Source organism: Anabrus simplex, chromosome 5, assembly GCF_040414725.1.
Source record: "Anabrus simplex isolate iqAnaSimp1 chromosome 5, ASM4041472v1, whole genome shotgun sequence".
Lineage (NCBI taxonomy): Eukaryota > Metazoa > Arthropoda > Insecta > Orthoptera > Tettigoniidae > Anabrus > Anabrus simplex.
In genome coordinates, this window is record NC_090269.1 from 183,219,319 (window position 1) to 183,243,776 (window position 24,458).

The 24,458-nt window shown below is 37.1% G+C and overlaps 1 protein-coding gene across 1 annotated transcript in view; it reads right to left on the bottom strand.

Annotated features, from left to right (window-relative positions):
* LOC136874424 (piwi-like protein Siwi) overlaps window positions 1–24,458 on the bottom strand; it is a 135,267-nt gene that overhangs the window by 84,336 nt on the left and 26,473 nt on the right. Inside the window, exons 4-6 of the mRNA XM_068227800.1 lie at window positions 17,357–17,568; window positions 16,717–16,869; window positions 3,906–4,040 (exon numbers count right to left, since the gene is read on the bottom strand). Coding sequence (XP_068083901.1) covers window positions 3,906–4,040; window positions 16,717–16,869; window positions 17,357–17,568 — 500 coding nt within the window. The remainder of the gene's footprint in view (window positions 1–3,905; window positions 4,041–16,716; window positions 16,870–17,356; window positions 17,569–24,458) is intronic.

The following is a 24,458-nucleotide window of genomic DNA, read 5'->3' on the forward strand; positions in this document are numbered from 1 at the left end:
GTACTAGTTGTTTCAGAAGTCTTGAATCCTGCATCCTCATGATATGTCCAAAGAATCCCAGTCTCCTCTTATGCATGGTATCTGTAATGGGTTCTAGCTATTTGTACACGACTTTGTTAGGTATTAACCGCCATTGTCCATCTTTCTGGTATTTTTTGTTAATGCAGGTTCTTCCAATCGTCCTTTCAATTTTCTGAAGTCTGTCAGTCTTTGATTGTTTATTCAGGTAAAAGAGTGTTTTCTGCTGCATATGTGGCTTACAGTTTTATAACTGTGTTGTAGTGTTTTATTTTTGTATTTATTGATAGACATTTCTTTTTGTAGATATCCCATGTTAATGTTTGTACTTTAGCTAATCTATTTGTTCTTATTTGGATTGAGATTTTTTCATTTAGGTTATGTGTTATTACTTCTCCAAGATATTTAAATTGAGTTACTATTTTCATTTTATTATCATTTGTGGTAACTTCTTTTAGCTGTGTTGGTTTTTGGGGCATAATTTCTGTTTTTTTTTTCAAATGATATTTTGAGGCCAATTTTATTTGTAATGTTTTGAAGTTCTGATATCTGTGTTTTTGCTTCTTTTATGTGCACTACTAGTAATGCTAAATCATCAGCAAAACCCAGGCAATTTGTTTTGATTTTTCGGCCAATCTTTATTTTGGGGGGACATTTCCTAAACCATTCCCTCATTACCATTTCTAGAGCACAATTAAATAATAGTGGTGAGAGCCCATCTCCCTGCTGTAGTCCAGTTTTAATTTCAAATGTCTCTGATGTTTCACCCCTAAACTTCACTTTTGATTTGGTGTTGGTGAGAGTCAATTTTATCACGTTTATTAATTTGGGGTGTAGTCCAAGGTGTCTTAAAATTTTAAACAGAGATTCTCTATGGATGCAATCATAAGCTTTCTTGAATCTACAAATGTTATCACCTCTGTTTCTTCTCCTGTTATAGTCCATTATCAACTTAAGACTCATGATCTGATCAGGACAGTATTTCCTGGGTCTGAAACCTCCTTGATATTCTCCTAGTTCTTTTTCAAGTTGTAAACTTATCCTATTAAGGATGATTATTGAAAATATTTTGTATGTTATGTTTAGGAGCGAGATTGCCCTGTAGTTATTAGGGTCGGTTTTGTCTCCTTTTCTGTGCAGTGGATGAATGAGGGCTGTTGTCCAGTGTTCTGGTAGTTCTTCTTTAATCCAGATAGAGACAAGTTGTTGATGGAGGGCAACTTTTGTTGATGTTCCTGCATATTTCCAGATTTCTGCAAAGGTCTGATCTTCTCCTGGCGCTTTTTAGTTTTTTAATTTATTCAGAGCCTGGTAGACTTCCTTTATTGTGGGGGGGATTGATGTTCTCAGGTGATGTTTTTATCGGGGTGTTGGTGTCCAAATGAAGGAGTTCTGTAGGTTCCTCACAATTTAAAAGCTTGTTGAAATGTTTAGCCAGAATTTCTGCATTGTCTTTATTGTTAACCCTAGAAGTGCCGAGTGTTTTTCCCTAAATGCCAGGCCATTTTTGCACGTATTACACATTTACGTTTTTAACAAATTTAAGCACGTTTAGTGCACAAAAGTTAGTCACGCAGCACACAATATTACTCAGAAAGCTTTATTTAAGATGCTTATATGAGTATTAGATCATGTACTTGCATATCTGGTGCGTATCAGGCTATCAAAAATTTGGAAAACAAAAAAAATGTGTTTTTCATACTTTCAAGTTCACCATTAGTAATAAATAACCACTCATTTAAAAAATCACTATATACAAAACACGCGATTTTTCTTCTAGTTTTTAAAAATATTGAGTTCTCAAAAGTAAAAAAACAATAAAATCACAAAAGAATTAAAAATTTCCAAGCTGCACACAGTTTCGTCAGCCGCCGAGCACGACTGGTAGTCATTCTCAGAGTGTTTTCTTTTCCTGCCGTGCCTCATAGGCCTCCAGAAATGCTGAAATTTATGATAGCATTCAAGGTGCACCCCATATTTATTAGAATGGCAATTTACTTTTTCACTTCGGAGACAGTTACATCAAACCAGGTTCGCATACGAGAAAAGGCCTACATATCTCCAGAACGTCTTTTAGGATTTTTTTCGCCGCATAGTCATTACTTTCTTTTACCAAGAGCTTCCAAATCAAATCCGTAAAGAACAAGTAGAAATACATGATAGGTGTACTGTTTCGGGGCGGACAGATCAAAATGTCAGGATCCCTTATGCGGAACTTCCCGGAAACATCGAATTGCGGTTCGGGTGGATAAACCCTGCACCACTTAGGTGTTACGGAAACAGTATCATCCAATGAAACGTCGGCAGGCCTGCTCTCTTCATCGGAGTCCCTTTCAACATCAGATTCTGGAATATATCCTTCTCCGCTCTCATAAGACTAAAGAAAATATATCGCTGGAAGAGGAAGCATCCCAATCATCTTCAAGAACATTGTGAACATCACTTGAATCACGTAGCTCATCATCCATGATGAAAGTTTACACTTCAAAAGAAACAATCCAAAAATAAACTCAATCTGTCGAAAGATAACTAAAGATATCCACAGAAACTAACCGAAACGGCGAGCAAGCGCGAAGTTGCATAGCAACTGAGACGATAGGGGGATGAGAAAAGAGTAGCTGACTTTATACCTACCCTGCCCTTGACTGAGTCATTTCCGGCTAGTAAGGAATGTGTGATGAAAGTCTTAAAGATTCCTCTTCAATGTCTTACTTATTAAAATAGCGTAAGTGAAAGATAAATGATGTTATGACTGGTTAAGCGAATACATGTTCTATGCGTCGCGCGTGCGATGTTGGCATTCTAGTGACACTCTATTGAGTCGCAAGCGCGACGTTTGGCAGTTCTAGGGTTAAGGGCCAGCTTACCATCTTCATCCTTCATCAGTAGGGTCGGGGGTTCATATTTTTGGAGCTGCTTTCTGAAGGTTTTTTAGTAGTCCCTTGATTGAGTTTTATTGAATTATTCTTCAATTAACTGCATGGTGTCCTTATAATGTTGTCTTTTTATTCTTCTTAAGACTTGGGTAGTTTCCTTTCTCTGTTTTATTAGCTTTTGATAGAATATTTTTGTTTTTCGGGACTGATGTAATAGCCATGCCTGATGTCTTTTCTCCACTGTTTTATCACATTCACTGTTCCACCATTGGTGTTTTTTATGTGGTTTAATTGGAGCCAGGTCTTCTGCAATTTGTTTAACGTTGTGTACAAAGTCTACAAGTTTATCTGTGATTGTTATTTTTTCAGTTGCTTTCTGGTAATTTTTGTTGTTGATTAGCTGGGTAGGATCTATTTTTCTTTTAGTTTTAAGAGCTTACTTGTGTTGTTTCCTCTGGGGAGTGAGTTTAACTTTAATTTTAACTATGTAGTGATCTGAACCTGTGTCTATTCCTTGGAGGACTTTGACATTATAGATCTCTTCGTGGTGGTATTTGTCCATGCAGACGTAATCCAGTTGCCATTCTCCTTTAGTGTAGTCAGGGTGTTTCCATGTTTTGAGTTTTTGAGGTTTCCTCTTAAAACATGTAGATTTTGAGATTAAATTATGGTTTCTACACAGGTCAACTAGTCTCTCTCCATTTTTATTTGTTTTCTTGTGTGCTGGCCATTTTCCGATGACGTTCCGGTATTTTCTTTCTCTGCCTAGTTCAGCGTTGAAGTCGCCTATTAATAATTTTATATGGTGTTTGGGGATGTTATCTATGGTCTGGTCCAATAGGTCTTGAAATTCTCCTGTTTCCTCCTGGTCTTTTGAGGAGTTGTTTTTATCATTAAAAATAAATAAAATTATATTGAAGTGTCTCCACAAATGAAGGTCATGAAAATTATTAGCATTTCTAATTGTACTGCCACCATAACAAGAATAGTAGAGAAAGTACTTTTACTGACCTTGTGAGTAATCTCAGTACACAGCAAAATGTCGTCTTCATGCTGTCGGATTGAAGTCACATACCCTGGCCATAATTCAAGATGGTAGTTGGGTACTGGCACATTTGCTTTTGCATCAAAATAATTTCGACCCACCTGTAAATGTAATATGATAAGAAATTAGTACTGCAGAACTATTATAATCAAAAACATTAAAGGACAGCAAAACAAGAAAAGTAATAGAGACAAAATCCTTCAGCACTGGGATTGAGGAAGTTTGGCTGAGAAAGTGAAGTGGATTTTTATTTCTACATATAAGAAATAAGAGTTTTGCCTGTACATTGCTTCAAATTTAAAAATAATGATATTTCCGTATCAGTTGTGACCACACTAACAAGAAAATGCATTTTTTTATTCTCCGTAATTCCTGTCTGTCTGTATGTACGTGCATCACGAGAAAATGGCTGAAGAGAATTTAGTGAAAATTGATATATAAAGTTGGGGAGTAGGTCACTACAATCTAGACCATAAATATTTTATTCACACTGAGTGAAATCGTAGCTTAGGGGAAGGTGCCTAAAATTTAATTTTTAATTACATAAGTACGTAAGGTAGTTTAAGGCAGAAACAGGTTCCAAGAAGGACATTCCAGGAACAAGGGGAGCATTTATGCGAGGATATTCAAAAGACAGAAGTATTCAGTCAGCAGTATGTAAAGATTGTTGGTTTCAGGCATAATTTACAGTTAGAGGAGGTGACTAATACTTAAGAAGTATTAAAATTTACCTATGATAACAAAGACATTTACAATAAGACAAAAAAGTTGAAAACTAAAAAAGGTGGCCGGAATTGTTAAGATTTCCGGGGATATACTGAAGACAATGGTTGGGATATAGTACCATATCTGAAGTACTTATTTGATTATATTTTGCATGAAGGAACTATACCAAATGAATGGAGAGTTGCTGTGGTAGCCTCTGTGTATCAAGGAAAGGGTGATAGACATAAAGCTTAAAATTACAGGCCAGTCAGTTTGACATGCATTGCATGTAAGCCTTAGGAAAGTTTTCTTTCTGATTATATTAGACATGTTTGCAAAATTAATAACTGGTTCAATCAAAGGCAGTTCGGGTTTCGGAGAGGTTACTCAACTGAAGCTCAAGTTGTAGGATTCCAGCAAGATATACAGTAGCAGATATCTTGGATTCAGGAGGTCAAATGGACTGTATCAGGATTGACCCGTCTAATGCATTTGATAGGGTGGATCATGGGAGACTACTGGCAAAAATGCGAGCGCTAGGACTAGACAAAAGAGTGACTGAATGGGTGGCTATATTTCTAGAAAAATAGATCTCAGAGAATTACAGTAGGTGAAGCTTTTATTTGACCCTGTAATAATCAAGAGGGGAATTCCTCAAGACAGTATTATTGGACCTTTACGTTTTCTTACACAGTATATATATATATATATATATATATATATATATATATATATATATATATACAATATGAGTAAAGAAGTGGAATCAGAGATAAGGCTTTCTGCAGATGATGTTATTCTGCGTAGAGTAATAAATAAGTTACAAGAATCTGACGAACTGCAAAATGACCTTGATAATGTTATGAGATGGACAGCAGCAATGGTATGATGACAAACGGGGTTAAAAGTCAGGTTATGAGTTTCACAAATAGGAAAAGTCCTCTCAGTTTTAATTACTGCATTGATGGGGTTTAAGTTCCTTATGGGGATCATTGTAAGTACCTACATGTTAACAAAGGGAAGATTTTCATTGGAGTAATCACATAAATTGGATTGTAAAAAAGGGGTACAGATCTCTGAACATGGTTATGGGAGTGTTTCGGCATTGCAGTAAGGATGTAAAGGGGAGGACATATACATCTCTGGTAAGACCCCAACCAGAGTTAAGTTCCAGTGTATGGGATCCTCACCAGGATTACTTGATTCCAGAACTGGAAAAATCCACAGAAAAGCAGCTCGATTTATTCTGGGAGATTTCTGACAAAAGAGTAGCGTTAGTAAAATGTTGCAAAGTTTGGGCAGGGAAGAATTGGAAGAAAGGAGACAAGCTTCTCAATTAAGTGGTAAGTTGATATAGATGTTGATTCCCATAGGGAATCTGAAATATTTGTCCCGAATGAATAATTTTATAATAGCAATATAAATGGTCCGTTATTGGACATCATAAATTTTCCAGCTAACTCATTCCCGGTTGTCAGCATTTTGCTCCAGTGTGCTAAGTTGGGCTCATCACTTGGTAAATAGCACACCTACCAAGACGCATGGCTAGTGCATACCGTGGAGGCCAGAGCATAGCCAATGCATTATGAGAGACTTAGTCTCATTACCAAAAATTGATGCCTGCCTGGTCATGTTGATCCCCATAGGGAATCTGAAATATTTGTTCCGAATGAGTAAATTTATAATACCAATATAAATGGTCCATTATTGGACATTATAAACTTTCAGCTAACTCATTCCTGGTTGCCAGCGTTTCGCCCCAGTGGGCTAAGTTGGGCTCATCAGTTGGTAAATAGCACACCTACCAAGACGCATGGCTAGTGCATACCATGGAGGCCACTGCATAGGCTACTTGGAGCCACTGGCAGTGCCAATGCACTATGAGAAACTTTGTATCATTACCAAAAATTGATGCCTGCCTGACCATCAGATGATATAGATGTTGATTCCCATAGGGAATCTGAAATATTTGGCCCGAATGAGTAAATTTATAATTCCAATACATATATATATAATCGTATGGCCTCCGCTACCGTGTGCAGACATTTCGATTTGACGCCATCTGGCTGTCTGCTCGTCAATTTCGACGTTCCGTTTTACTCTAGGTCCGCTAGATGGCAGACAGAGTAAACCGGATCTCTCTTGGGCGTCTATGGCTGAGATTTAATTAATTTTGTCGGGTAAATACCAAATGTATCACCAGAGATCTTTTACATGCCGACATCGTACGACATGGAGTGTCGAATGGACTTTTTTCCGCCCTTCAAAAATCCGACTACCTCTGCCGGGTTTGAACCCGCTATCTTGGGATCCGGAAGCCGACACTCTACCACGGATCCACAGAGGCAGCTATTCCAATATAAATGGTCCGTTATTGGATGATATCAATTTTCCAGCTAACTCGTTCCTGGTCTAGCTCCAAGTAGCCTATGCAGTGGGCTCCACGGTATGCACTAGCCATGAGTCTTGGTAGGTGTGGTATTTACCAACTGATGAACCCAACTTAGCACAATGGGGCAAAACGCTGGCAACAGAGAATGAGTTAGCTGGAAAATTTATAATGTCCAATAATGGACCATTTATACTGGTATTATAAATTTACTCGTTTGGGACAAATATTTCGGATTCCCTAAGGGAATCAATACCTATATCTTCTGATGGCCCGGCAGGCATCAATTTTTGGTAATGAGACGAAGTCTCTCATAGTGCATTGGCACTGCCGGTGGCACCAAGTAGCCTACGAAGTTGCCTCCACGGTATGCACTAGCCATTACATAAAATGGGAACACACATGACTTCCACACATCAAAAATTTACCAACACAGAACAAGACCTCACCATCATAAAAAAATTTAAAAAGGGCAGCTTAATGAACACATATGAAGATCTGTACATTCATCTACACCAACTTGTTTAAGAAAAATGATAACCTTAATGAGGCTATAGAGTATAAGAACCTGTTATATATTCAAATTCTGGTGAATTTGAAAATACTTGTAAAAGATTAGAAACAAAGAATTGGAATCTCTCCACCTCCAGATAGCCCTACGACGTGTTCCTCCCCCTTTGAAGCAGAAGGTAACAACAAGGAAGTTAATGACACACCAATATCCCCTGTTCCTGCACCTCCTCGAGTACGTGAACAAGAAAGAACACATCACTACTACACCAGACACAAGACCATAAAAAAGACAAGAGATACTGTTTCAGAGAAAAGCAGGTTTAAAAAATTGACAACTAGGAATTAGTGATATCATCTCCAGTAGTAATAAGGGCCACATTATGAAACCTAGATTTCTTCATTTCGACAATTACTAAAAAAATGTATAATTTTTAATTCATAAATTGGCTTTTTCTTTAACATGAACTTTTTAAGGAAGGAATATTCATCAGGACATTTCTCTATGGACTATTGTACAAGTATTTCCTTGACAACCCCTTTTAATTATAAAAATAATTTTTATATTTTCTGATTATTATTTTGTTTTTGATGTCATTTAATCTTCTTATGCTATTTTTAAAGACACTTTCACTCAAAGCATTGATACTTTGTCAATATATGAATTTTTCATCTGAACACTGTTATGTGCTTGAAGATGTTAATAATATACAAAACATGTCCCACTTTTAACCAATAAGTTGCCTTAAGCAACTAATGTATCGACAAGGTGGAAAATAAAAAATACTTAGTTGTGAATGCACTAGCCATGCGTCTTGATAGGTGTGCTATTTACCAACTGATGAGGCCAACTTAACACAGTGGGGCAAAACACTGGCAACCAGGAATGAATTAGCTGGAAAATTTATAATGTCCAATAACGGACCATTTATATTGCTATTATAAATTTACTCATTCGGAAAAAATATTTCAGATTCCCTATGGGAATCAACATCTATATGATCTGATGGCCAGGCAGGCATTAATTTTGGGTAATGAGATAGTGTATTTATTAGTGCGTTGGCACTGCCAGTGGCTCCAAATAGTCTACGCAGTGGCCTCCATGGTATGCACTAGCCATGCATCTTGCTGGGTGTGCTATTTACCAACTGATGCGGCCGACTTAGCATACAGGGGCGAAACGCTGGCAACCAGGAATGAGTTAGACTGAAAAATTTATAATGTCCAACAACGGACCATTTATATTGGTATTAGAAGTTGATCAATTCAGACTCATATTCATATGCATACAACACAAACAAAAGAACAAAGCAAAACATATTTACTTGTGCGCAGAAGAAAAGACTGCAACTTATATAGCATTCAGAGTTTTCTAATCCAGGCAACAATGGATGCTAAATTTAAATTCATTGTTACTGAAGCAGTGTTGAGAACAGTTCTGCAGAGGATAAGAGGAGCAAGAGCAAAGTCAGATGTAAGCTCCTTGCAAGTTATGAAGGAAAAAGTGAATGTGCAGATGAAAAGACCATGCACCAAGTCCTCGAAGGTTAAGAAAAAATTTGTGATGTTCCCATCAGCCTTTTCTAGTTTACATTTCTTATTTGATATGAGTTAATTCTTTTAAAAACTATCTTATTAAGTGGATTTCTTCTAGTTATATTGAAATAACAATGCTGGGGCAATATTTGGCTCCCCCTTACATGTTCTAGGGTTAAAGAACTGCTTTTCAGACTAAACTGCTTGAACAACTAAATGGCATCATTGTTTTCATACAATAATCTGGCAAAATTGGCCTTATCATTCAAAATGACAGAAATTATGTTAAAAGAAATAAGGGTAAATGGTAATAAAGTCAGAATTGTCACCCAATTCAAATACCTAGGAGAAGTAGCAACAAGCAACTTAAACTAAAAGAACCTCGATCCAAATAAAAACAAACAAGCTAGCTAAAGCACAAAAGTTAACCAGCAACAACAAAACAACAAAAAATGCCTATCCATAAACACAAAAGTAAAAGACTACAACACAGTTATAAACCGGAAGCAACATATGCAGCAGAGATCCTCTTTCACGCGAACGACCAACCACAGACTCCAGACAATCAAAAGATGAATTGGAAGAACCTGCATCAAAAAAGTTGTGTACAAAGAGTAGGAACCCATTTCTTCTACTACATATATGAGGAGACTAGGACTCTTTGGACCATAATGAGAATGCAGGATTCAAGACTGCTAATATAACTGGTATGCTATAATGTTAACTCAAAAAGTACAACACGACACAAATGGACCAGAGAAATAAGAGAGGATCTGAAGGAAATTGCCTTACACCAGAAGACACTAGAGATAAGGTAAACAAAAAATCCAGCACACAACATCTACTTCACACCAAGAAAGGACAACTTTTGCTTTATGTTGCACCAACACAGATAGGTCTTATGGTGACGATGCGGTAGGAAAGGCCTAGGAGTTGGAAGGAAGCGGCCATGACCTTAATTAAGGTACAGCCCCAGCCAGCATTTGCCTGGTGTGAAAATAGGGAAACTATGGAAAACAACCTTCAGGGCTGCTGACAGTGGGGTAGGAACCCACTATCTCCCGGATGCAAGCTCACAGCTACGCGCCCCTAAGAAAGGAACTCTCAACACAAATGATTTTCAACACTAGAAAGGGCATGAAGATCGGAACTCATGAAAAAGTACTGGGAGGACTGCACAGCCCGAACAGTCCCTTTGAAGAGACATGGATAATGGACTGACTAAAGTGATCCTATGCGGTAATAAAATTAAAAGAATCTGGAAAAATTAGACATTTTCATGTTTTTTAAGAACTGGAAATTAATCAACAATGTTTTAACTCTCTTGGTGCCAGGCGGTAGTACGAGCACCCACCCTTTAAATTGCCAGAGCCGATCTGGTCAGCCTTTAACAATCCAGAGCCGGTTACATCAGCCGGCTTAAAATTCAGTGATATACATACAGGGTGTCCACCAAATCCAGATTTTAAAATTCCCTGACATTTCCCTGTTTTCCAGACATAAAAACCAGTTTTTTCCCTGACACAAAATGACAAAAAACAAAATTATAAAGGAAGTATCAGTAATATTAAAATACATTTTAAAAATGCAATTAATGTGCATATTAAATTTCAAAACTTGGAAGTATAATTTAGTCTAATTAAATTCACTTTAATTTTTTTTTTTATGTACTACCATTACTGCTTCATAGCCACCAATGACTGCCGAGCTTCTGTCGTCACCCTCCGCTTCTTTTCTTCTAATTCTTTTAGCAACAAAGCGGCCTTTCTCTTTTTTTAAATTTTTTAAACTCTTTTTTTTTTTTGCAAAGAATATTCTACTTCCAATGCTTCACGTTTCTCCTTTAGATTTTGAACATACAAAGCATGAGCACTCCTTACAGCATGGAGCATGTTCTTATTAATGGAGACCTTTTCAATTCCACCAGGGTTTGGGATAACATATATTATTCTTTGTGCTATAAGGGATACTTTTAGCATGTTCTCGACTATAATTTCTTTATTAAAAGGAAAACCACATTCAAGTTAAGCATTTCCATGAAACAATATTAGTATCATTTTGAGAAATGAAGCCAACTTTACTGTTTTCAAATTTACTGTTGGAAAAAGAGTGCGTAGCCAAAAGTGATCTAACCTCCCGTCTTTAGAAGTCCAAGAATTCACTTCTTCAAAGTATCATTCTCACAAACAGAAGTGAACCCCCTTTGTACATGATCAGCTTCATTACCCGAGATCCATTTGTTTTCAACAAAGGCATTTAAAGCTATCCTTAGCAGCCTGCTGCTTAGTAGCTACTTGGCTACACTTAGATCGAAACAAGAAATTAATTTAGTCAGTTTATATGCCAGCGGTGAGCAGACCCGGCCAACAGCTGGAAACTGCAGATGATGATGACTATGATATGCCAGCGGTGACCTTTCCAGTACCGTAACTTCTTGCATAAAGCTACCATTCCTCTTAGACAATCTGTGTGAAACACTAACATATCTCTATCATTTAATCCAGGATTGCCATGAAGTGCTGCTTTAGCAGCAGAACCTATGTCAATTTTAGATGCAGGCAGAAGATTTTCTTTACTGTCTAAATTCGTTTTAGGACATTTTATGAAGACTGCAGCAACTCAGACTTAACAAACCTTGTCATGACATTTACCATCAATAAAAGATTCATAAAGGAGTGATGCAAATAGATCTGTCTGAAACTTTTAGGATTTCTTTTACCGCCATTTTATATGAATTGTGCACAGTATGGAAGCCGCAAGATCCAATGTTCAACAATATAGGAGCATCTAGATCATCATTAAATAAATTACCAAAATTCTGAAGGAACTTTTTATTAACATTTAGACCATCCGTTGAAATTTTTGTAAGTTTTTTTTAGAGTCTTTGCTGTGCATGCAAAAAAACCATTTAACAAATCTGAGGAGGTAGAGTGACCAAGAAACATGGAATCAAAATAAGAAGTGCATACTTCATTAGTATCAGGATTGAAACAACGAACTACAAGATCCATTTGGTCCATCTGAGAAACTTTATTCAGTGACTCGTCAAACCCAACGGTGAAATGTGTGCACTTACTCAAGAACTTGTTTATGGAAATAGAGAGCTAAACCATGAGTGATTCTATACGCAACTTTTGTTCTGTGCAGTTGAACTTTCGAAGTTGTTTCAGAGTCTGGAAACATTACTGGGAACAAACATACAGTAGCTTCACTGGCACATAAAGAATGGTGTTGCATGATAGTATGCATGCACCATATAATCTCAGCTTTGGTTACTTGTTCTCTTGAAAGATAATTCTATAGACATCTCATCTCTGGTGAACCTTCTTTAATGGAAGAAGAAGAAGTGGAGTCATATGTGATAAAGTTCATTGTGGTAGCTGTGGCAGACAGAGGGCAACTTGTGCGCGGCCAGGTATTATCTACTGAGTTTAAGTCTCTTGTTACTTCACTATTCGAATGTTCCTTTTTAAAATAAATTGAAAGGGATGACGAGAACTGGCTGAACTTGACACTGACACTACTGGCATGTATCTTTCCTCCCATGTGACTTTTTAATGCCTGCTTCCCCATGTTGCTAATGGTAAATGATGTTTTACATATTATGCAGATTACAATATTATGCAATATGCTGAAAATTTGTCTTGAGGCATGGGTTTCAACCATGTTCTGAAAGTACCATCAAGCAGCCACCTTTCATTAAACAAAGTTTTCCTTGGCTTTGATGAAGATATTGTTAGCTGAAAAAAGAAGAAAGATAAGGACATTGTAAAAATATTTTAAATAGTCCTAATTCCACACAGCTTTCTTCTATATTGACAGTTCATAAAACCTGTGAGCATTGCCTTATTTATGCTGCCAGCACTCTACTGCTTCAATAACAGCTGATGCAATATAACTGCGGCACAGAGCCTTCGTAAAATGTAATACCGTACTACAAAAATCACACGCGAATCACAGTGAAAACAAATTCGCAAATCCTTCTAAGATAGTGCACGCACTTCCTAACAATATCCGATACAAACAAGAATAGGTACATTATTAATACGAATAAAAGAAATAAATTATTCGCAACTAATGACTGGCATAGGAAGGATGTTATATAGCTGATCGAGACCACAGTGCCAATTTTTGCTGAGTCACATTCTTGCCACTTGTCTTTCATGAACTATACTGAGGTATGATACACAGACTAACTATATAATAACCAACACACGGATGTAAATACAATTCCATCTACACTGAACACTATTAAACCTATACCACACACACAGAGTGAGGTTTAACCACATGGTGATGTAGACAATACAATTGTCAGCCAGGTTTCGAAATTGAACTCAACCAATATAAATCGATATGAATGGCAGCTTGGGATTGGCTGGATCAAGACCGAATACATCCAAACATACTTCACAAACTCAAAACCTCTTAACCAACAAACAACCTTCATCCTTACGTCGCACCGACACAAATAGGTCTTATGGCGATGATGGGACAGGAAAGTCCTAGGAATGGGAAGGAAGCGGCTGTGGTCTTAATTAAGCTACAGCCCCAGCATTTGCCTGGAGTGAAAATGAGAAACCACGGAAAACCATCTTCAGGGCTGCCAACAGTGGGATTCGAACCCACTCCTGAATGCGAGCTCACAGCTGCGCGCTCCTAACCGCACGGCCAACTCGCCCGGTAACCTTCATCTTACAATGCGATGTCACTATTTTAAATCTTGTTCTGTATTCACAAAATTACACATGATATTACAAGCTACTAGTCGTGCCTCAAAACTTCCGAACCCCTCACACGAAGGACAGGTTGGAAACTCAACATGGCGCAGCCCAAATGGTGTTACAATGCACTACACATTTACACAAGGCTTACCTACGTCAGTGCATTTAATAATAATAATAATAATAATAATAATAATAATAATAATAATAATCATAATTATGAGCACTCGAATGAGTATTAAGTTTAAGAGAATTTCACACTTTTCTGCATTCAATCAGTGTTTTGTGTCTGTTCTTACATTTTACGAGGTAGTAACTATCGCACAAGTCATTACACAGTAAACAAACACAGTCATCCGTTGGGTTGTGGAATTTTGTCTATATGCATATATTGTTGTGGAAGCCATGCATTTAAGTGATTAGAAAAACTGAGAACGCAATATAGGCCAAATTCATCAAGCTTGCCATTCCTCAACAACACAGAATATTCAATAGTAAGCAGATCAAAACATTGAAAATTCGATCAATCTATCATATAGCTATTGATATTATTGGTTACTTCACATTCGAGATCACACCTTATTAACTTTTCATTGTCCGACTCGTTGGCTGAATGGTCAGCGTACTGGCCTTCGGTTCAGAGGGTCCCGGGTTCGATTCCCGACCGGGTCGGGGATTTTAACCTTAATTGGTTAATTCCTATGGTCCGGGGGCTGGGTGTTTGTGCTGTCCCCAACATCCCTGCAACTCACACACCACACATAACACTATCCTCCACTACAATAACACGAAGTTACCTACAAATGGCAGATGCCGCCCACCCTCATCGGAGGGTCTGCCTTACAAGGGCTGCACTCGGCTAGAAATAGCCACACGAAATTATTATAACTTTTCATTATGATTTATTCCTGGCATAAAAGACATGCCTTAGATTAATGTTATAAAAACTGAAAAATATGTTTATATTACATGGATAAATACAGTATGTCAATTTTATCTGGCAGAAGAATGAATTTCCAGAATTTTTCCTGAATTCCCTGGCATTTCCAGGTTTTCTTGTTATTTATCGAATTCCCTGACATTTCCCTGTTTCCCAGGTTTTCCATACGGGTGGACACCCTGACATAATTTTGAGGCAACCTATAGTGACGGGCATACTTTTGTTACAATCTGTAGTAAAGGGGCTACACGGTATTGTGTGCCTGGCCTTGCTTTGGCAGTTCTAAGAGGGTGTCATACCTTCCACAAGAGTCGTTTCCTGTGTTTACAAATACTCTAACCGGTCAGTAAGAGATTGCTCCTTGCAGTGAGTGAATTTGTGACAGGGAAATGGCAAGTTGTTCACGTGATATTTTTTCAGCAGGTACTGATGACAATAAATTAATGCAGTATTTGGAACAATGCGAAGTTAACGCTGATGATTTATCGGATAGCGATAGGGAATTTAGTTCAGAGAGTAGCGACGAAATTATACCGGACACGTCCACGGAATCACCACAGCTAAAGAAGAGACGTTTAATTGTTTCTAACGGCACTAAATGAATATGGTGGTAGATGAAACTAGTGATAACGAATATGATGATGATGTCGCTGGAGAACATTTTGTGGAAATTTGTCCCAATGAACCCCACAACATTCCTCAACCTCCTTTCTACTTCAAGGAAGTTCTTGGACCTAAACATGCCCTACCGTCTGATTCTCCGCCCGTATCATACTTCAATTTACTTTTTACTTACTCTCTGCTACACCTTATAGTCACATATAGTCCTCTATCATTACCTAAATGCCCGTCTCCATGGGCCAAGTGTAGCGTGCCTGCCTCTCACCCGGAGGTCGTGGGTTCAATTCCCCCCAGGTCAAGAATTTTCGCCTGGTCCTGAGGGTTGGTTCGAGGTTCACTCAATCTAAGTGACCCTAAGTGATTGCACTTGAGGAGATATCTGAGAGTGAGAGGGCGACCCCGGTCTGGAAAACCAAGAATAATTACTGAGAGGATCCGTCTCACTGACCATGATTCACCTCTTAAACTGCAGGTACCGAACTGAGTAGCGGTCACTTAGTAGGTCAAAGCAAATCACGGCTTTAGTTCCATACATTTCTTAATTTCGTAAATTCTGTTGTACTCCATAATTATTTTTCCAATATATACTACAACCGAAAACGAGAAACTAATTTTTCTGAAGAAATTGTAATACCAACTATTATATTATACTTATTTAATCATTCAGAATTATTTTTATGCTGTGTTGTCCGCATGTAGAAAATTTGTTGTCAGTATTTGCCAAACATCGATACATACACGCGAATTTTATCAGTGAGTAAAATTGTCTTGTTTTTACTAGTGACATGTTTGAATTTTTATTTTTTATGTTTATATTTTTCTCGCTCAAATTAGTTATTCTGTAGAATTGTAATTAGAAATACATTATACATAATAACGTATATTCTTTTGTATCGTAAATTATTTTTTCAAAGTAGATATTGAGAGAGAAATTGCGAAAATATTTTTCTCTTCCTAATGATAAACATTATCGACAACTATAAATCAACAATAAAACGTTTTTGACTCTTTGTATCACTCCAAACCAGTTTCTTATTCTACGTAGTCGATATGTAGAAAATTTCATCCCGGTATTTGCTATACACCGGTAGATATACGCGAGTTTTAAAATACATGTATTTCCACTGGAAACGGCCTGGCACTTTACAGTAGTAGTGGGGAAGCGGAGCTCTGGCCTCTTTCAGCTGATGGGGAGCGGCCGACCAGATCGGCTCTTGGCTCCAAGAGGGTTAAACTAAAGCGAGAACAAAATACCTTCAGTTGTTAGAAAGTTGAGCTAAATTATGATATTCTGGGGATACTAAAGCTATTGAGTATAATCAAATATTCAAAATCATCACCATGAAACTTACCAACTGTAAATTTAGTGCCTCCAAGCATCGTCTCATGAGGATATTAAAAAAGTGGCAGTAATGATATTCCCCTGCTGACACACTGCTTACAAGCCGTATGGTGACCACGACATTGGTATCATCTGCTTCTCTTCGCGATACTAATGTCAGTGGCTATAAAAACACATTAAAAACTTCATTTAGCCTAATGAGAAACAATTCAAAACATCAGTGTCATCAAGGATGTCATGAAAATGAATAAAACTATAGCATTTACTTATAAAGATGACTGTCGTGACAAACAAGAGCAATATAAGAATATCCCATGAAGATTGGAAGTATCTGATTTTTTTTTTTTTTTTTTTTTTCAACAGCAAATGCCATTCATATTCAACTAGAGACTGTCCAGTAGGCAAAGAATTCCAAACATACACGTCATTATAATCAAGATGGTGAGAGAGTAATGCGTAATCCTTAATTTATCAGTCTCAATTAGTGCATATTTGGTGTTTCACCAGCTATTGGAATTACTGTGTAAAAGGCCAGTGCCTTTCAATTTCAAGTATTTCACTTAAAATACAATCTGCTCAAACACAACAAAAACAAAAAAACAAGTGAGAAATGTTTGCCTATCTATTCAAAAATATATTGTTGTACTTACGTCCTTCAAAAGTTTGTGTGCAGTAAAAAGAAGAGTGCCATCAAAGATATAGGCACCTATAGTCTCTCTATGGGCTCTCACAAGTTTCTGCTTCATTGAATTCAGATCTTCTTCTGGAGCAAAGTCCACACGGTATTGATAGAGCTGAAATGAAGTGACAGACTCGAGTCTGAAGTAATTGGATGTCAGGTCAATGATTTTACCAGTTCTACCTGCAAACAAATATTGAAAAACTGCAGTGAGAACAACAATAAAACTAAGACCATAGAGTTCAACTCTCATTCTAACTCAGAAATGTCAACTTGAAGACTCTATAAATTAATTATGAAAGTATAATAAGAATAAGAATAAGAATAATAATAATAATAATATGATTCCTTTATTTCCTGCTGGTATGCCACAATATGCAGTACTGGCATCTTTTTTTTCCTGAAGTTTTAAAAAATTTGCCAGCAAAATGTATTATTAATACTTTTTTTGAAAAATAATGATATTGTGTTCACAAATTGCATTTTTATAATTGATTACTCTTAACTTTAATACTTTATAGAGTTCGAGGTTGGTATGCAAGCAGAAATAGGAAGTTGGGTTCACTTCCATAATAAGTTTAACAGGTTTATGTCTGCTCTTCTAGTTGGATTTTCACTCAGATGATATATTAATTTCACACAGGTCATCTCTGCTGATATAGACAACTTTTGCACCAATGTTCTTCACCTGTTCTCACTCAGTTCATCCCTAGCAAATATGTATTCTTGAGACTGCAGTTGATACCAAAAGCAAGAAGCGATCTGAATGGCACAGGATATGTTGAAAGTGTGGAAGTTTCTGTAATATTTAGGGCCCATATTCTTATGTATTACATATTCCATTCCTTTACTTGTAGACATCTGAAAATGTCGATGAATTGTGGTTCTCATATGGTTATACCGAGTTTAATTTAACATATTCTTATACATACTCTTGGTAATATTACATATTATAGTAAGAACGTAATATTTTTGTACATATTAGCGATATCAACTTCATTTAGTAATGTTTATTTTTTCATTATCAGGGCATAAGTACAACAGGAAGTTAGCTACAACAATACATTGTGTAAAATACTCAGTAATTTGCAGTGCAGCATGCCTGGTGGCCATGATCATTAAGGTGTCAAGTCTATAAGGTCTGACACCATTCGAGTCCTGTTGGTCGAAAAGTGTTTCACCATCAGAATGTTGGCCAGCAGGTGAGGTGGTGGTATATAAAATTTCTAACCACCAGATTGTGTTTTAGAAGCCTGGATTCAATTCCAAACCTCTGTGCAGTGTTCATATGGAGTGAGAGCATATGATGCTCTTGATGATTTGTCTGTCGGATGGTGACGTTAAGCGTCGAGCAGAACTCTCGGTGCTATTCAACAGGAATAGGCCATGTGCTGGCACTGGGTTCCACCCCATTCCTTTCCACTATCATACAGTACGCCATTCATTTAATCTCATTAACTCCTCTGATCAGGCTGACGTCAGCAAGGGCCTAAAAACTCGCTACGAAGATTCAATTCACTTCATACTCGACCCTGTAATGAAACAGGATAAAGGTCGGACATACACTCTGTGATTTACAGCACATAACATTCTTTTTATATATCTGAAGTATTTTCACTTTGCCCTTAATTTGTTTATAAGTAAGTATACTTACTGGCAAAATAGAAAACAGCAGGCTATGTAAATTAATGTAAATTTGTTCTAAAATATGAAGGCATTTAAAACAAATTTATTGTCTCTGGCATCATAACCATAAGTCATAATAAAAGAAATACACAAACATTTTTTAAAATTTAAGCTACTACATACACTATCTATATAAATAAGTTTTATCTGTACATTGCTCAGAATTGAAAAAGAATGGTATTTCTTATAATACATGTCCACAGGAACAAGGAAATGCACATTTTAATTTTAATTTTCTGTCATTTCTGTCTGTATGAACGGGCATTATGTGAAATGGCTGAAGGAAAATTGGTATGTAAAGTTGGGGAATGAGGCACTAAAATCTAGTCTATAAATAATTTTATTCATGCTGAGTGAAATGGTAGTTTAGAGGAAGGCCTAATATTTAGTTCTCAAATACTTATGTAATTAATGGTCCTAACAATAAATATAACATAACCAAAGTTATATAGAATTACACTTCCAAGCATTTATGTCTTATACATTTTTAATGTACAAGGTACGATAACAGAGATATTAGTGAATTTTGATTTTTGTTGCTAAGTCCATATCGATGATGAGCCACAAGAAAATGGGTGAACAGAATTCAATTAAAATTGATATGTAAATTCTGGAAATAAGGTGTTACAGTCTAGGTTATAAATCACTTTTGTTCATGCTGGATGAAATGGTAGTTTAGGGGAAGGTGCCTAAAATTTAATTTTTTAAATACCTACGTTATTGGTCCTTTGGAAAAGTATTGCATACCGTAACAAAAATTATAGGAATACAAGTGTCAATCATTTATGTTCCGTATCATTTTACCCTACCGACTATGATCATAGAATAATGAATTTAGACTTCTGTTGCTTAGTCCATGTCAACACCAAGCATTAACATGGAAGTATCATTTAATTTTGTTAACTGGCTATAGTTTTTGTCGTGATTGTCTTAAGATGTAAAACCCTGTGGTCATCGGCCAATATCGACAAGGAAAAATGTGAAGACGATTCCAAAAAATTATAAAAAATTGTGAAGGAATGATTGCTTGAAGAATAATACAAAAGGGAGTCATGTAAGAAGGAAGGACTCCCTTTATACTAGATGCTTTAATATTACAGGGTCGCAAGAACTAATTGGGCGAAAGCTCATAAAACTGATCAACAATAACATAATATTGACCGTTGCTGTGATGTGATTGTCTCTTCTGCTGCCCTCATCTCCGACAGATGAGATTGCTGCCACAGTTTAAAAGATGCAGGAAGAGAATTTACAGCAAGTTCTAGCTGGTTCAACAGGGTGCCCACTTGTAACCTAAATCAGTTTTCCCTGTATTTTCCCTGTTTTTCCCCTGTATTTTCTCTGCACTACTGTACATTTAGTGGGATGAGGTACTTAAAAGTTTACACTTACAATGGTATGAAGAACTTCAAATAAACGTATCATAAGTCAAATAAGCTAGACCTTATCATAAAATATCACAAACAGCCACTACAAGAAGCACTACAAATAACGAAAATGAACTACATTGCTCACAGCAAGCAATCAGTCACTCACTCTTCAAACTAATGCCTGTGTCCGTCAGGGACCTCATTCTTGAAACTGACGTGAGTGATCTTGCCAGTTTCTAAACATGCTCGTAACAGAAACATAGGAGTTCGTATTCAGAAACTCAGGACTAAGATCCCAGTTCCTGTAGCAAATGTCGTTGGAATACATATGCTGCCTAGAAGCAAACACCTGGACATATTCCTTTCTTTATAGATTCTTTCTGTGAAAATTTTGCTTTTCTGTAATAATTTCTCCTCATCAGCAAGGAAAAATCTATAATAATTATGGACAATCCATAATAATCAGCACCTAAACGATATGTAAATTACATGGGTAGCCTTTAAAATAATGAGCATTTTGAAAGGAACATTAAGTTATTGTCTTTTAAAATTTATAACATAAATATATAATTTAAGTTTTAGCTTAATGAAAACAAGGCAGTTACAAAGTAATGGGAGAAAGTTATTGTCTACAAACATTTAATTTTACTATCAAAGTAAAGACCTAGAATTATGTTATTGTTAAGAGTGAATTACAAGCTACCGATCAATCAAACAAATGCAATACTAGATACATCGCACACTTTGTATACTGCCATCTTTGAGTGGTTGTCTTTTTCATTCAATCTCCTCCTGTACCGTGCGCACTCACTCTATCAGTCCCACCAAGTACTACTCACTGTGTACGAATCGCATTGTGTCTAAATATCAGCCTCGATAGATCATTACATCTGGGTCCAGTCTTAGGACCAAAAGCTTAATTTTGATGTGACAAGTCATTCCCTGTGTTTTCACTGTATATTTTTTGAATTTTTATTTCCCTGTGTTTTCATGCTTTTCCAGAAAATGGATACCCTGTTCAACCATTAGGGGCTGCCTGGCCGAGGCGGTAAAGGCATGCTCGGTTCGCCCGGAAGGACGTGGGTTCGAATCCCCGTCAGGAAATTGTAAAATTTAAGAAACGAGATTTCCACTTCTGGAGGTGCATATGGTCCTGAGGTTCACTCAGCCTACACCAAAAATTAGTACCAGATTAATTCCTGGGGGCAAAGGCGGCCGGGCGTAGAGCTAACCACTCTACCCCATCATGTGCCGCGGTTAACAATGGTGGAAGCCTTTACCTTCCACTCCTCCAAGGGCCTTAATGGCCTGTACGGAGGTGTCTTTGTCTTTGTTCAACCATTAGGAAAAATGGAGTGAGACAGCTGAGCATCAATGGAGAGAAATTCATTTAGCACTGAAGGGTTAGCTACATTAAACAACAGTATCCACTTAAGTTGGCAACAAAAATCCACAATTGCACTGAAACTGTGTTAAACTATGCAGCCAACAAAACACTTGCTTTTGAAAGGAGATAAGTCGGCTCCTGGCTAGAAATGAAGCAGAATTTAGCTGTAGTACATTGAAAAATGAAAATTCACAGCCTATTTCCAGTCATTTCACCAGGCCAGGGATGGAAGAAATGGAGGCCCCATCTAGCGGCGAGGATAAGAATTGTGCCGGCTGCCGAAGCCTGTCGCACTCCTCTGGGGCAATGATTGAATTAAATGAAATGATATTGGAGAGTGTTGCTGAAATGAAATATGACAGGGAAAACTGGAGTACCCGGAGAAAAACCCATCCCACCTCCGCTTTGTCCAGCACAAATCTCACATGGAATGACCGGCATTTGAACCACAGAACCCAGCGGTGAGAGGCCAGCACACTGCTGCCTGAGCCACAGAGGCTCTTAGCTGTAGTGCATTATTTATTAAAAATATAAATGGGAATGTATTTTATCTTTCTTTTTAAATAATACCAGATTCACTAACATACGAGAAGTTCATTGATGTTGTACAATATTAATGAAATGTTCATGTCTGTGTGGTTGTCTCTAATATCCAAGTTCTCATTTATCAAAGACAGCCAAAGTCCACATTACCTCGGACAATCAGGGTTATTATTATGGCTTTCTCAGTGGATCAGTGGTAGATTGTCTGACTTGATATCTCAAGTTTGATCTTTCTATTTCTGAAGAACGATCAAAAAACCTTGTCACTCCTTGTCGGTGTGTTAAAGATCTCTGGTAGTGAATTCAGTGTCCCCCGAGAAAATTAAATCAAAAGGAAATTGATAGCTCACCCACCTAGATGGGTCTTCTGAAGAATTCCACCGTATGCAATCATAAATTGCAGAGAAGACATCATTTGGATTTGGTGGGCTGTCATTCAGAAGATTACGACCTATTGGAACGTCTGAAAATCCAATACCCAATGCACACACAAAAAATACAAAAAGTAAAACCTAAACAAATCTCATTCTTCTCGACACACAATGTTAGCTCCCTGGATCAAACCGGGAAATTAAAGATCACTGACATCATGAACAAACACAAAATTCTAATCTAATCTAATTCTGATCATGGCATATCATGTTTCAATTATCTCAGTGAAAAAATAAATGAGCTTTGAAATTACCGGTATGTTAGCTAGTGTTCATTGCTTTGGAAGATATTCATACAATAATTTTATTTAAGAAAGGAAGATGCCAAAGACATCATATAAACTGAGAATGAGCTTTTCAGAAAGGAGTCCAAACACGTAAAAATCTCTGTTCTCATATTAGCGGGAATAAAAACAAGGAGTCTTTTATGTATTGCTAGTTTATCAAGGATAAGACACGGAAATGATAAAGGCAGCAGGACCTATTGGTCTACATTGCTATATATGCTGTAAAAGTGTATATGGAGAGGAAAGCAAATACCTGATGATTGGTGTAAAGGTATAATAACACCAGTATTTAAGAAGGGTGATAGGAAGGTATGTGACAATTATTGAGGAATCACACTGTTGTCACAAGTAGCCAAAACATTGGAGAGAATATTAGAGAGGAGGATGAGAGGAAGAGTGGAAAGAAATTTAAAAGAGGAGCAGTATGGATTTTGACAGGGCAGGTCAACAATAGACCCTATATTTACCATGAGAATACTGACTGAAAATCAGCGAGGATATGGCAAAGATCTGGTGATAGTATTCCTTGATCTACAAAAGTCACATGACAGGGTTAATAGAGAAAAGGTGCAGGAAACCCTGGAAAGAAAATGATGTGGAAGGCAATCAAGGGAACTAATGAAAGCTATGTACAAGAATTGTTCCAGTTGTGTCCAGACTCCAGCGGGGAGAACAGATTGGTTTAGAAACCAAACTGGTCTAAGACGTCACCACTTATGTTTATAATGGTTATGGATGAAATTCTAAAGGAAACAAAGGCCAGATTTGGAGGGGATATGAAAATATTGTTGTGTGCACAGTGATCTGAGGAGTCGACGATACAGAAGGGCACATCCAACTAACGGCTTTATATGACAACACTGAGAAATATGGTATGAAAATCAGTGTGCAGAGGATCAAAACAGTGGTGATGACAAGAGGAGAAAGAGAAGGAAAAGGAATTGTTACTGTTGGGAACACTGAGTGAGATGTTTTTGTTTGCTTATAAAAAGTTGGCAATTTCTAAGACGAAGGAGGCTGTGTGCAATCAATCTCTTATATGACCCTTGTAGTCAGTTAAGAAAAATTGGCATCATAGCCACTATTATGTAATAAGGTTCTGTTTCTTTCAAGTTTATAGAATCTTTCCATTGGTGGAAGGCCAAACAACTGACAGTTACTATCAGGGGACAAAACCTTGAGGTTGTTTTTTTTTTTACTTCAAATACTTGAGAAGTGAAATAATGCAAGATGCAAGGTTGGATAAAGAGATTGGCAGAACGGTACAAGCAGGAAATACATTCAACCAGAATGTAAGGAACCTGGTGTGGAACAGAAAAGTAAAGAGATCATGTACAAGATGTACTATAGCCCTACATTAACGTATGCA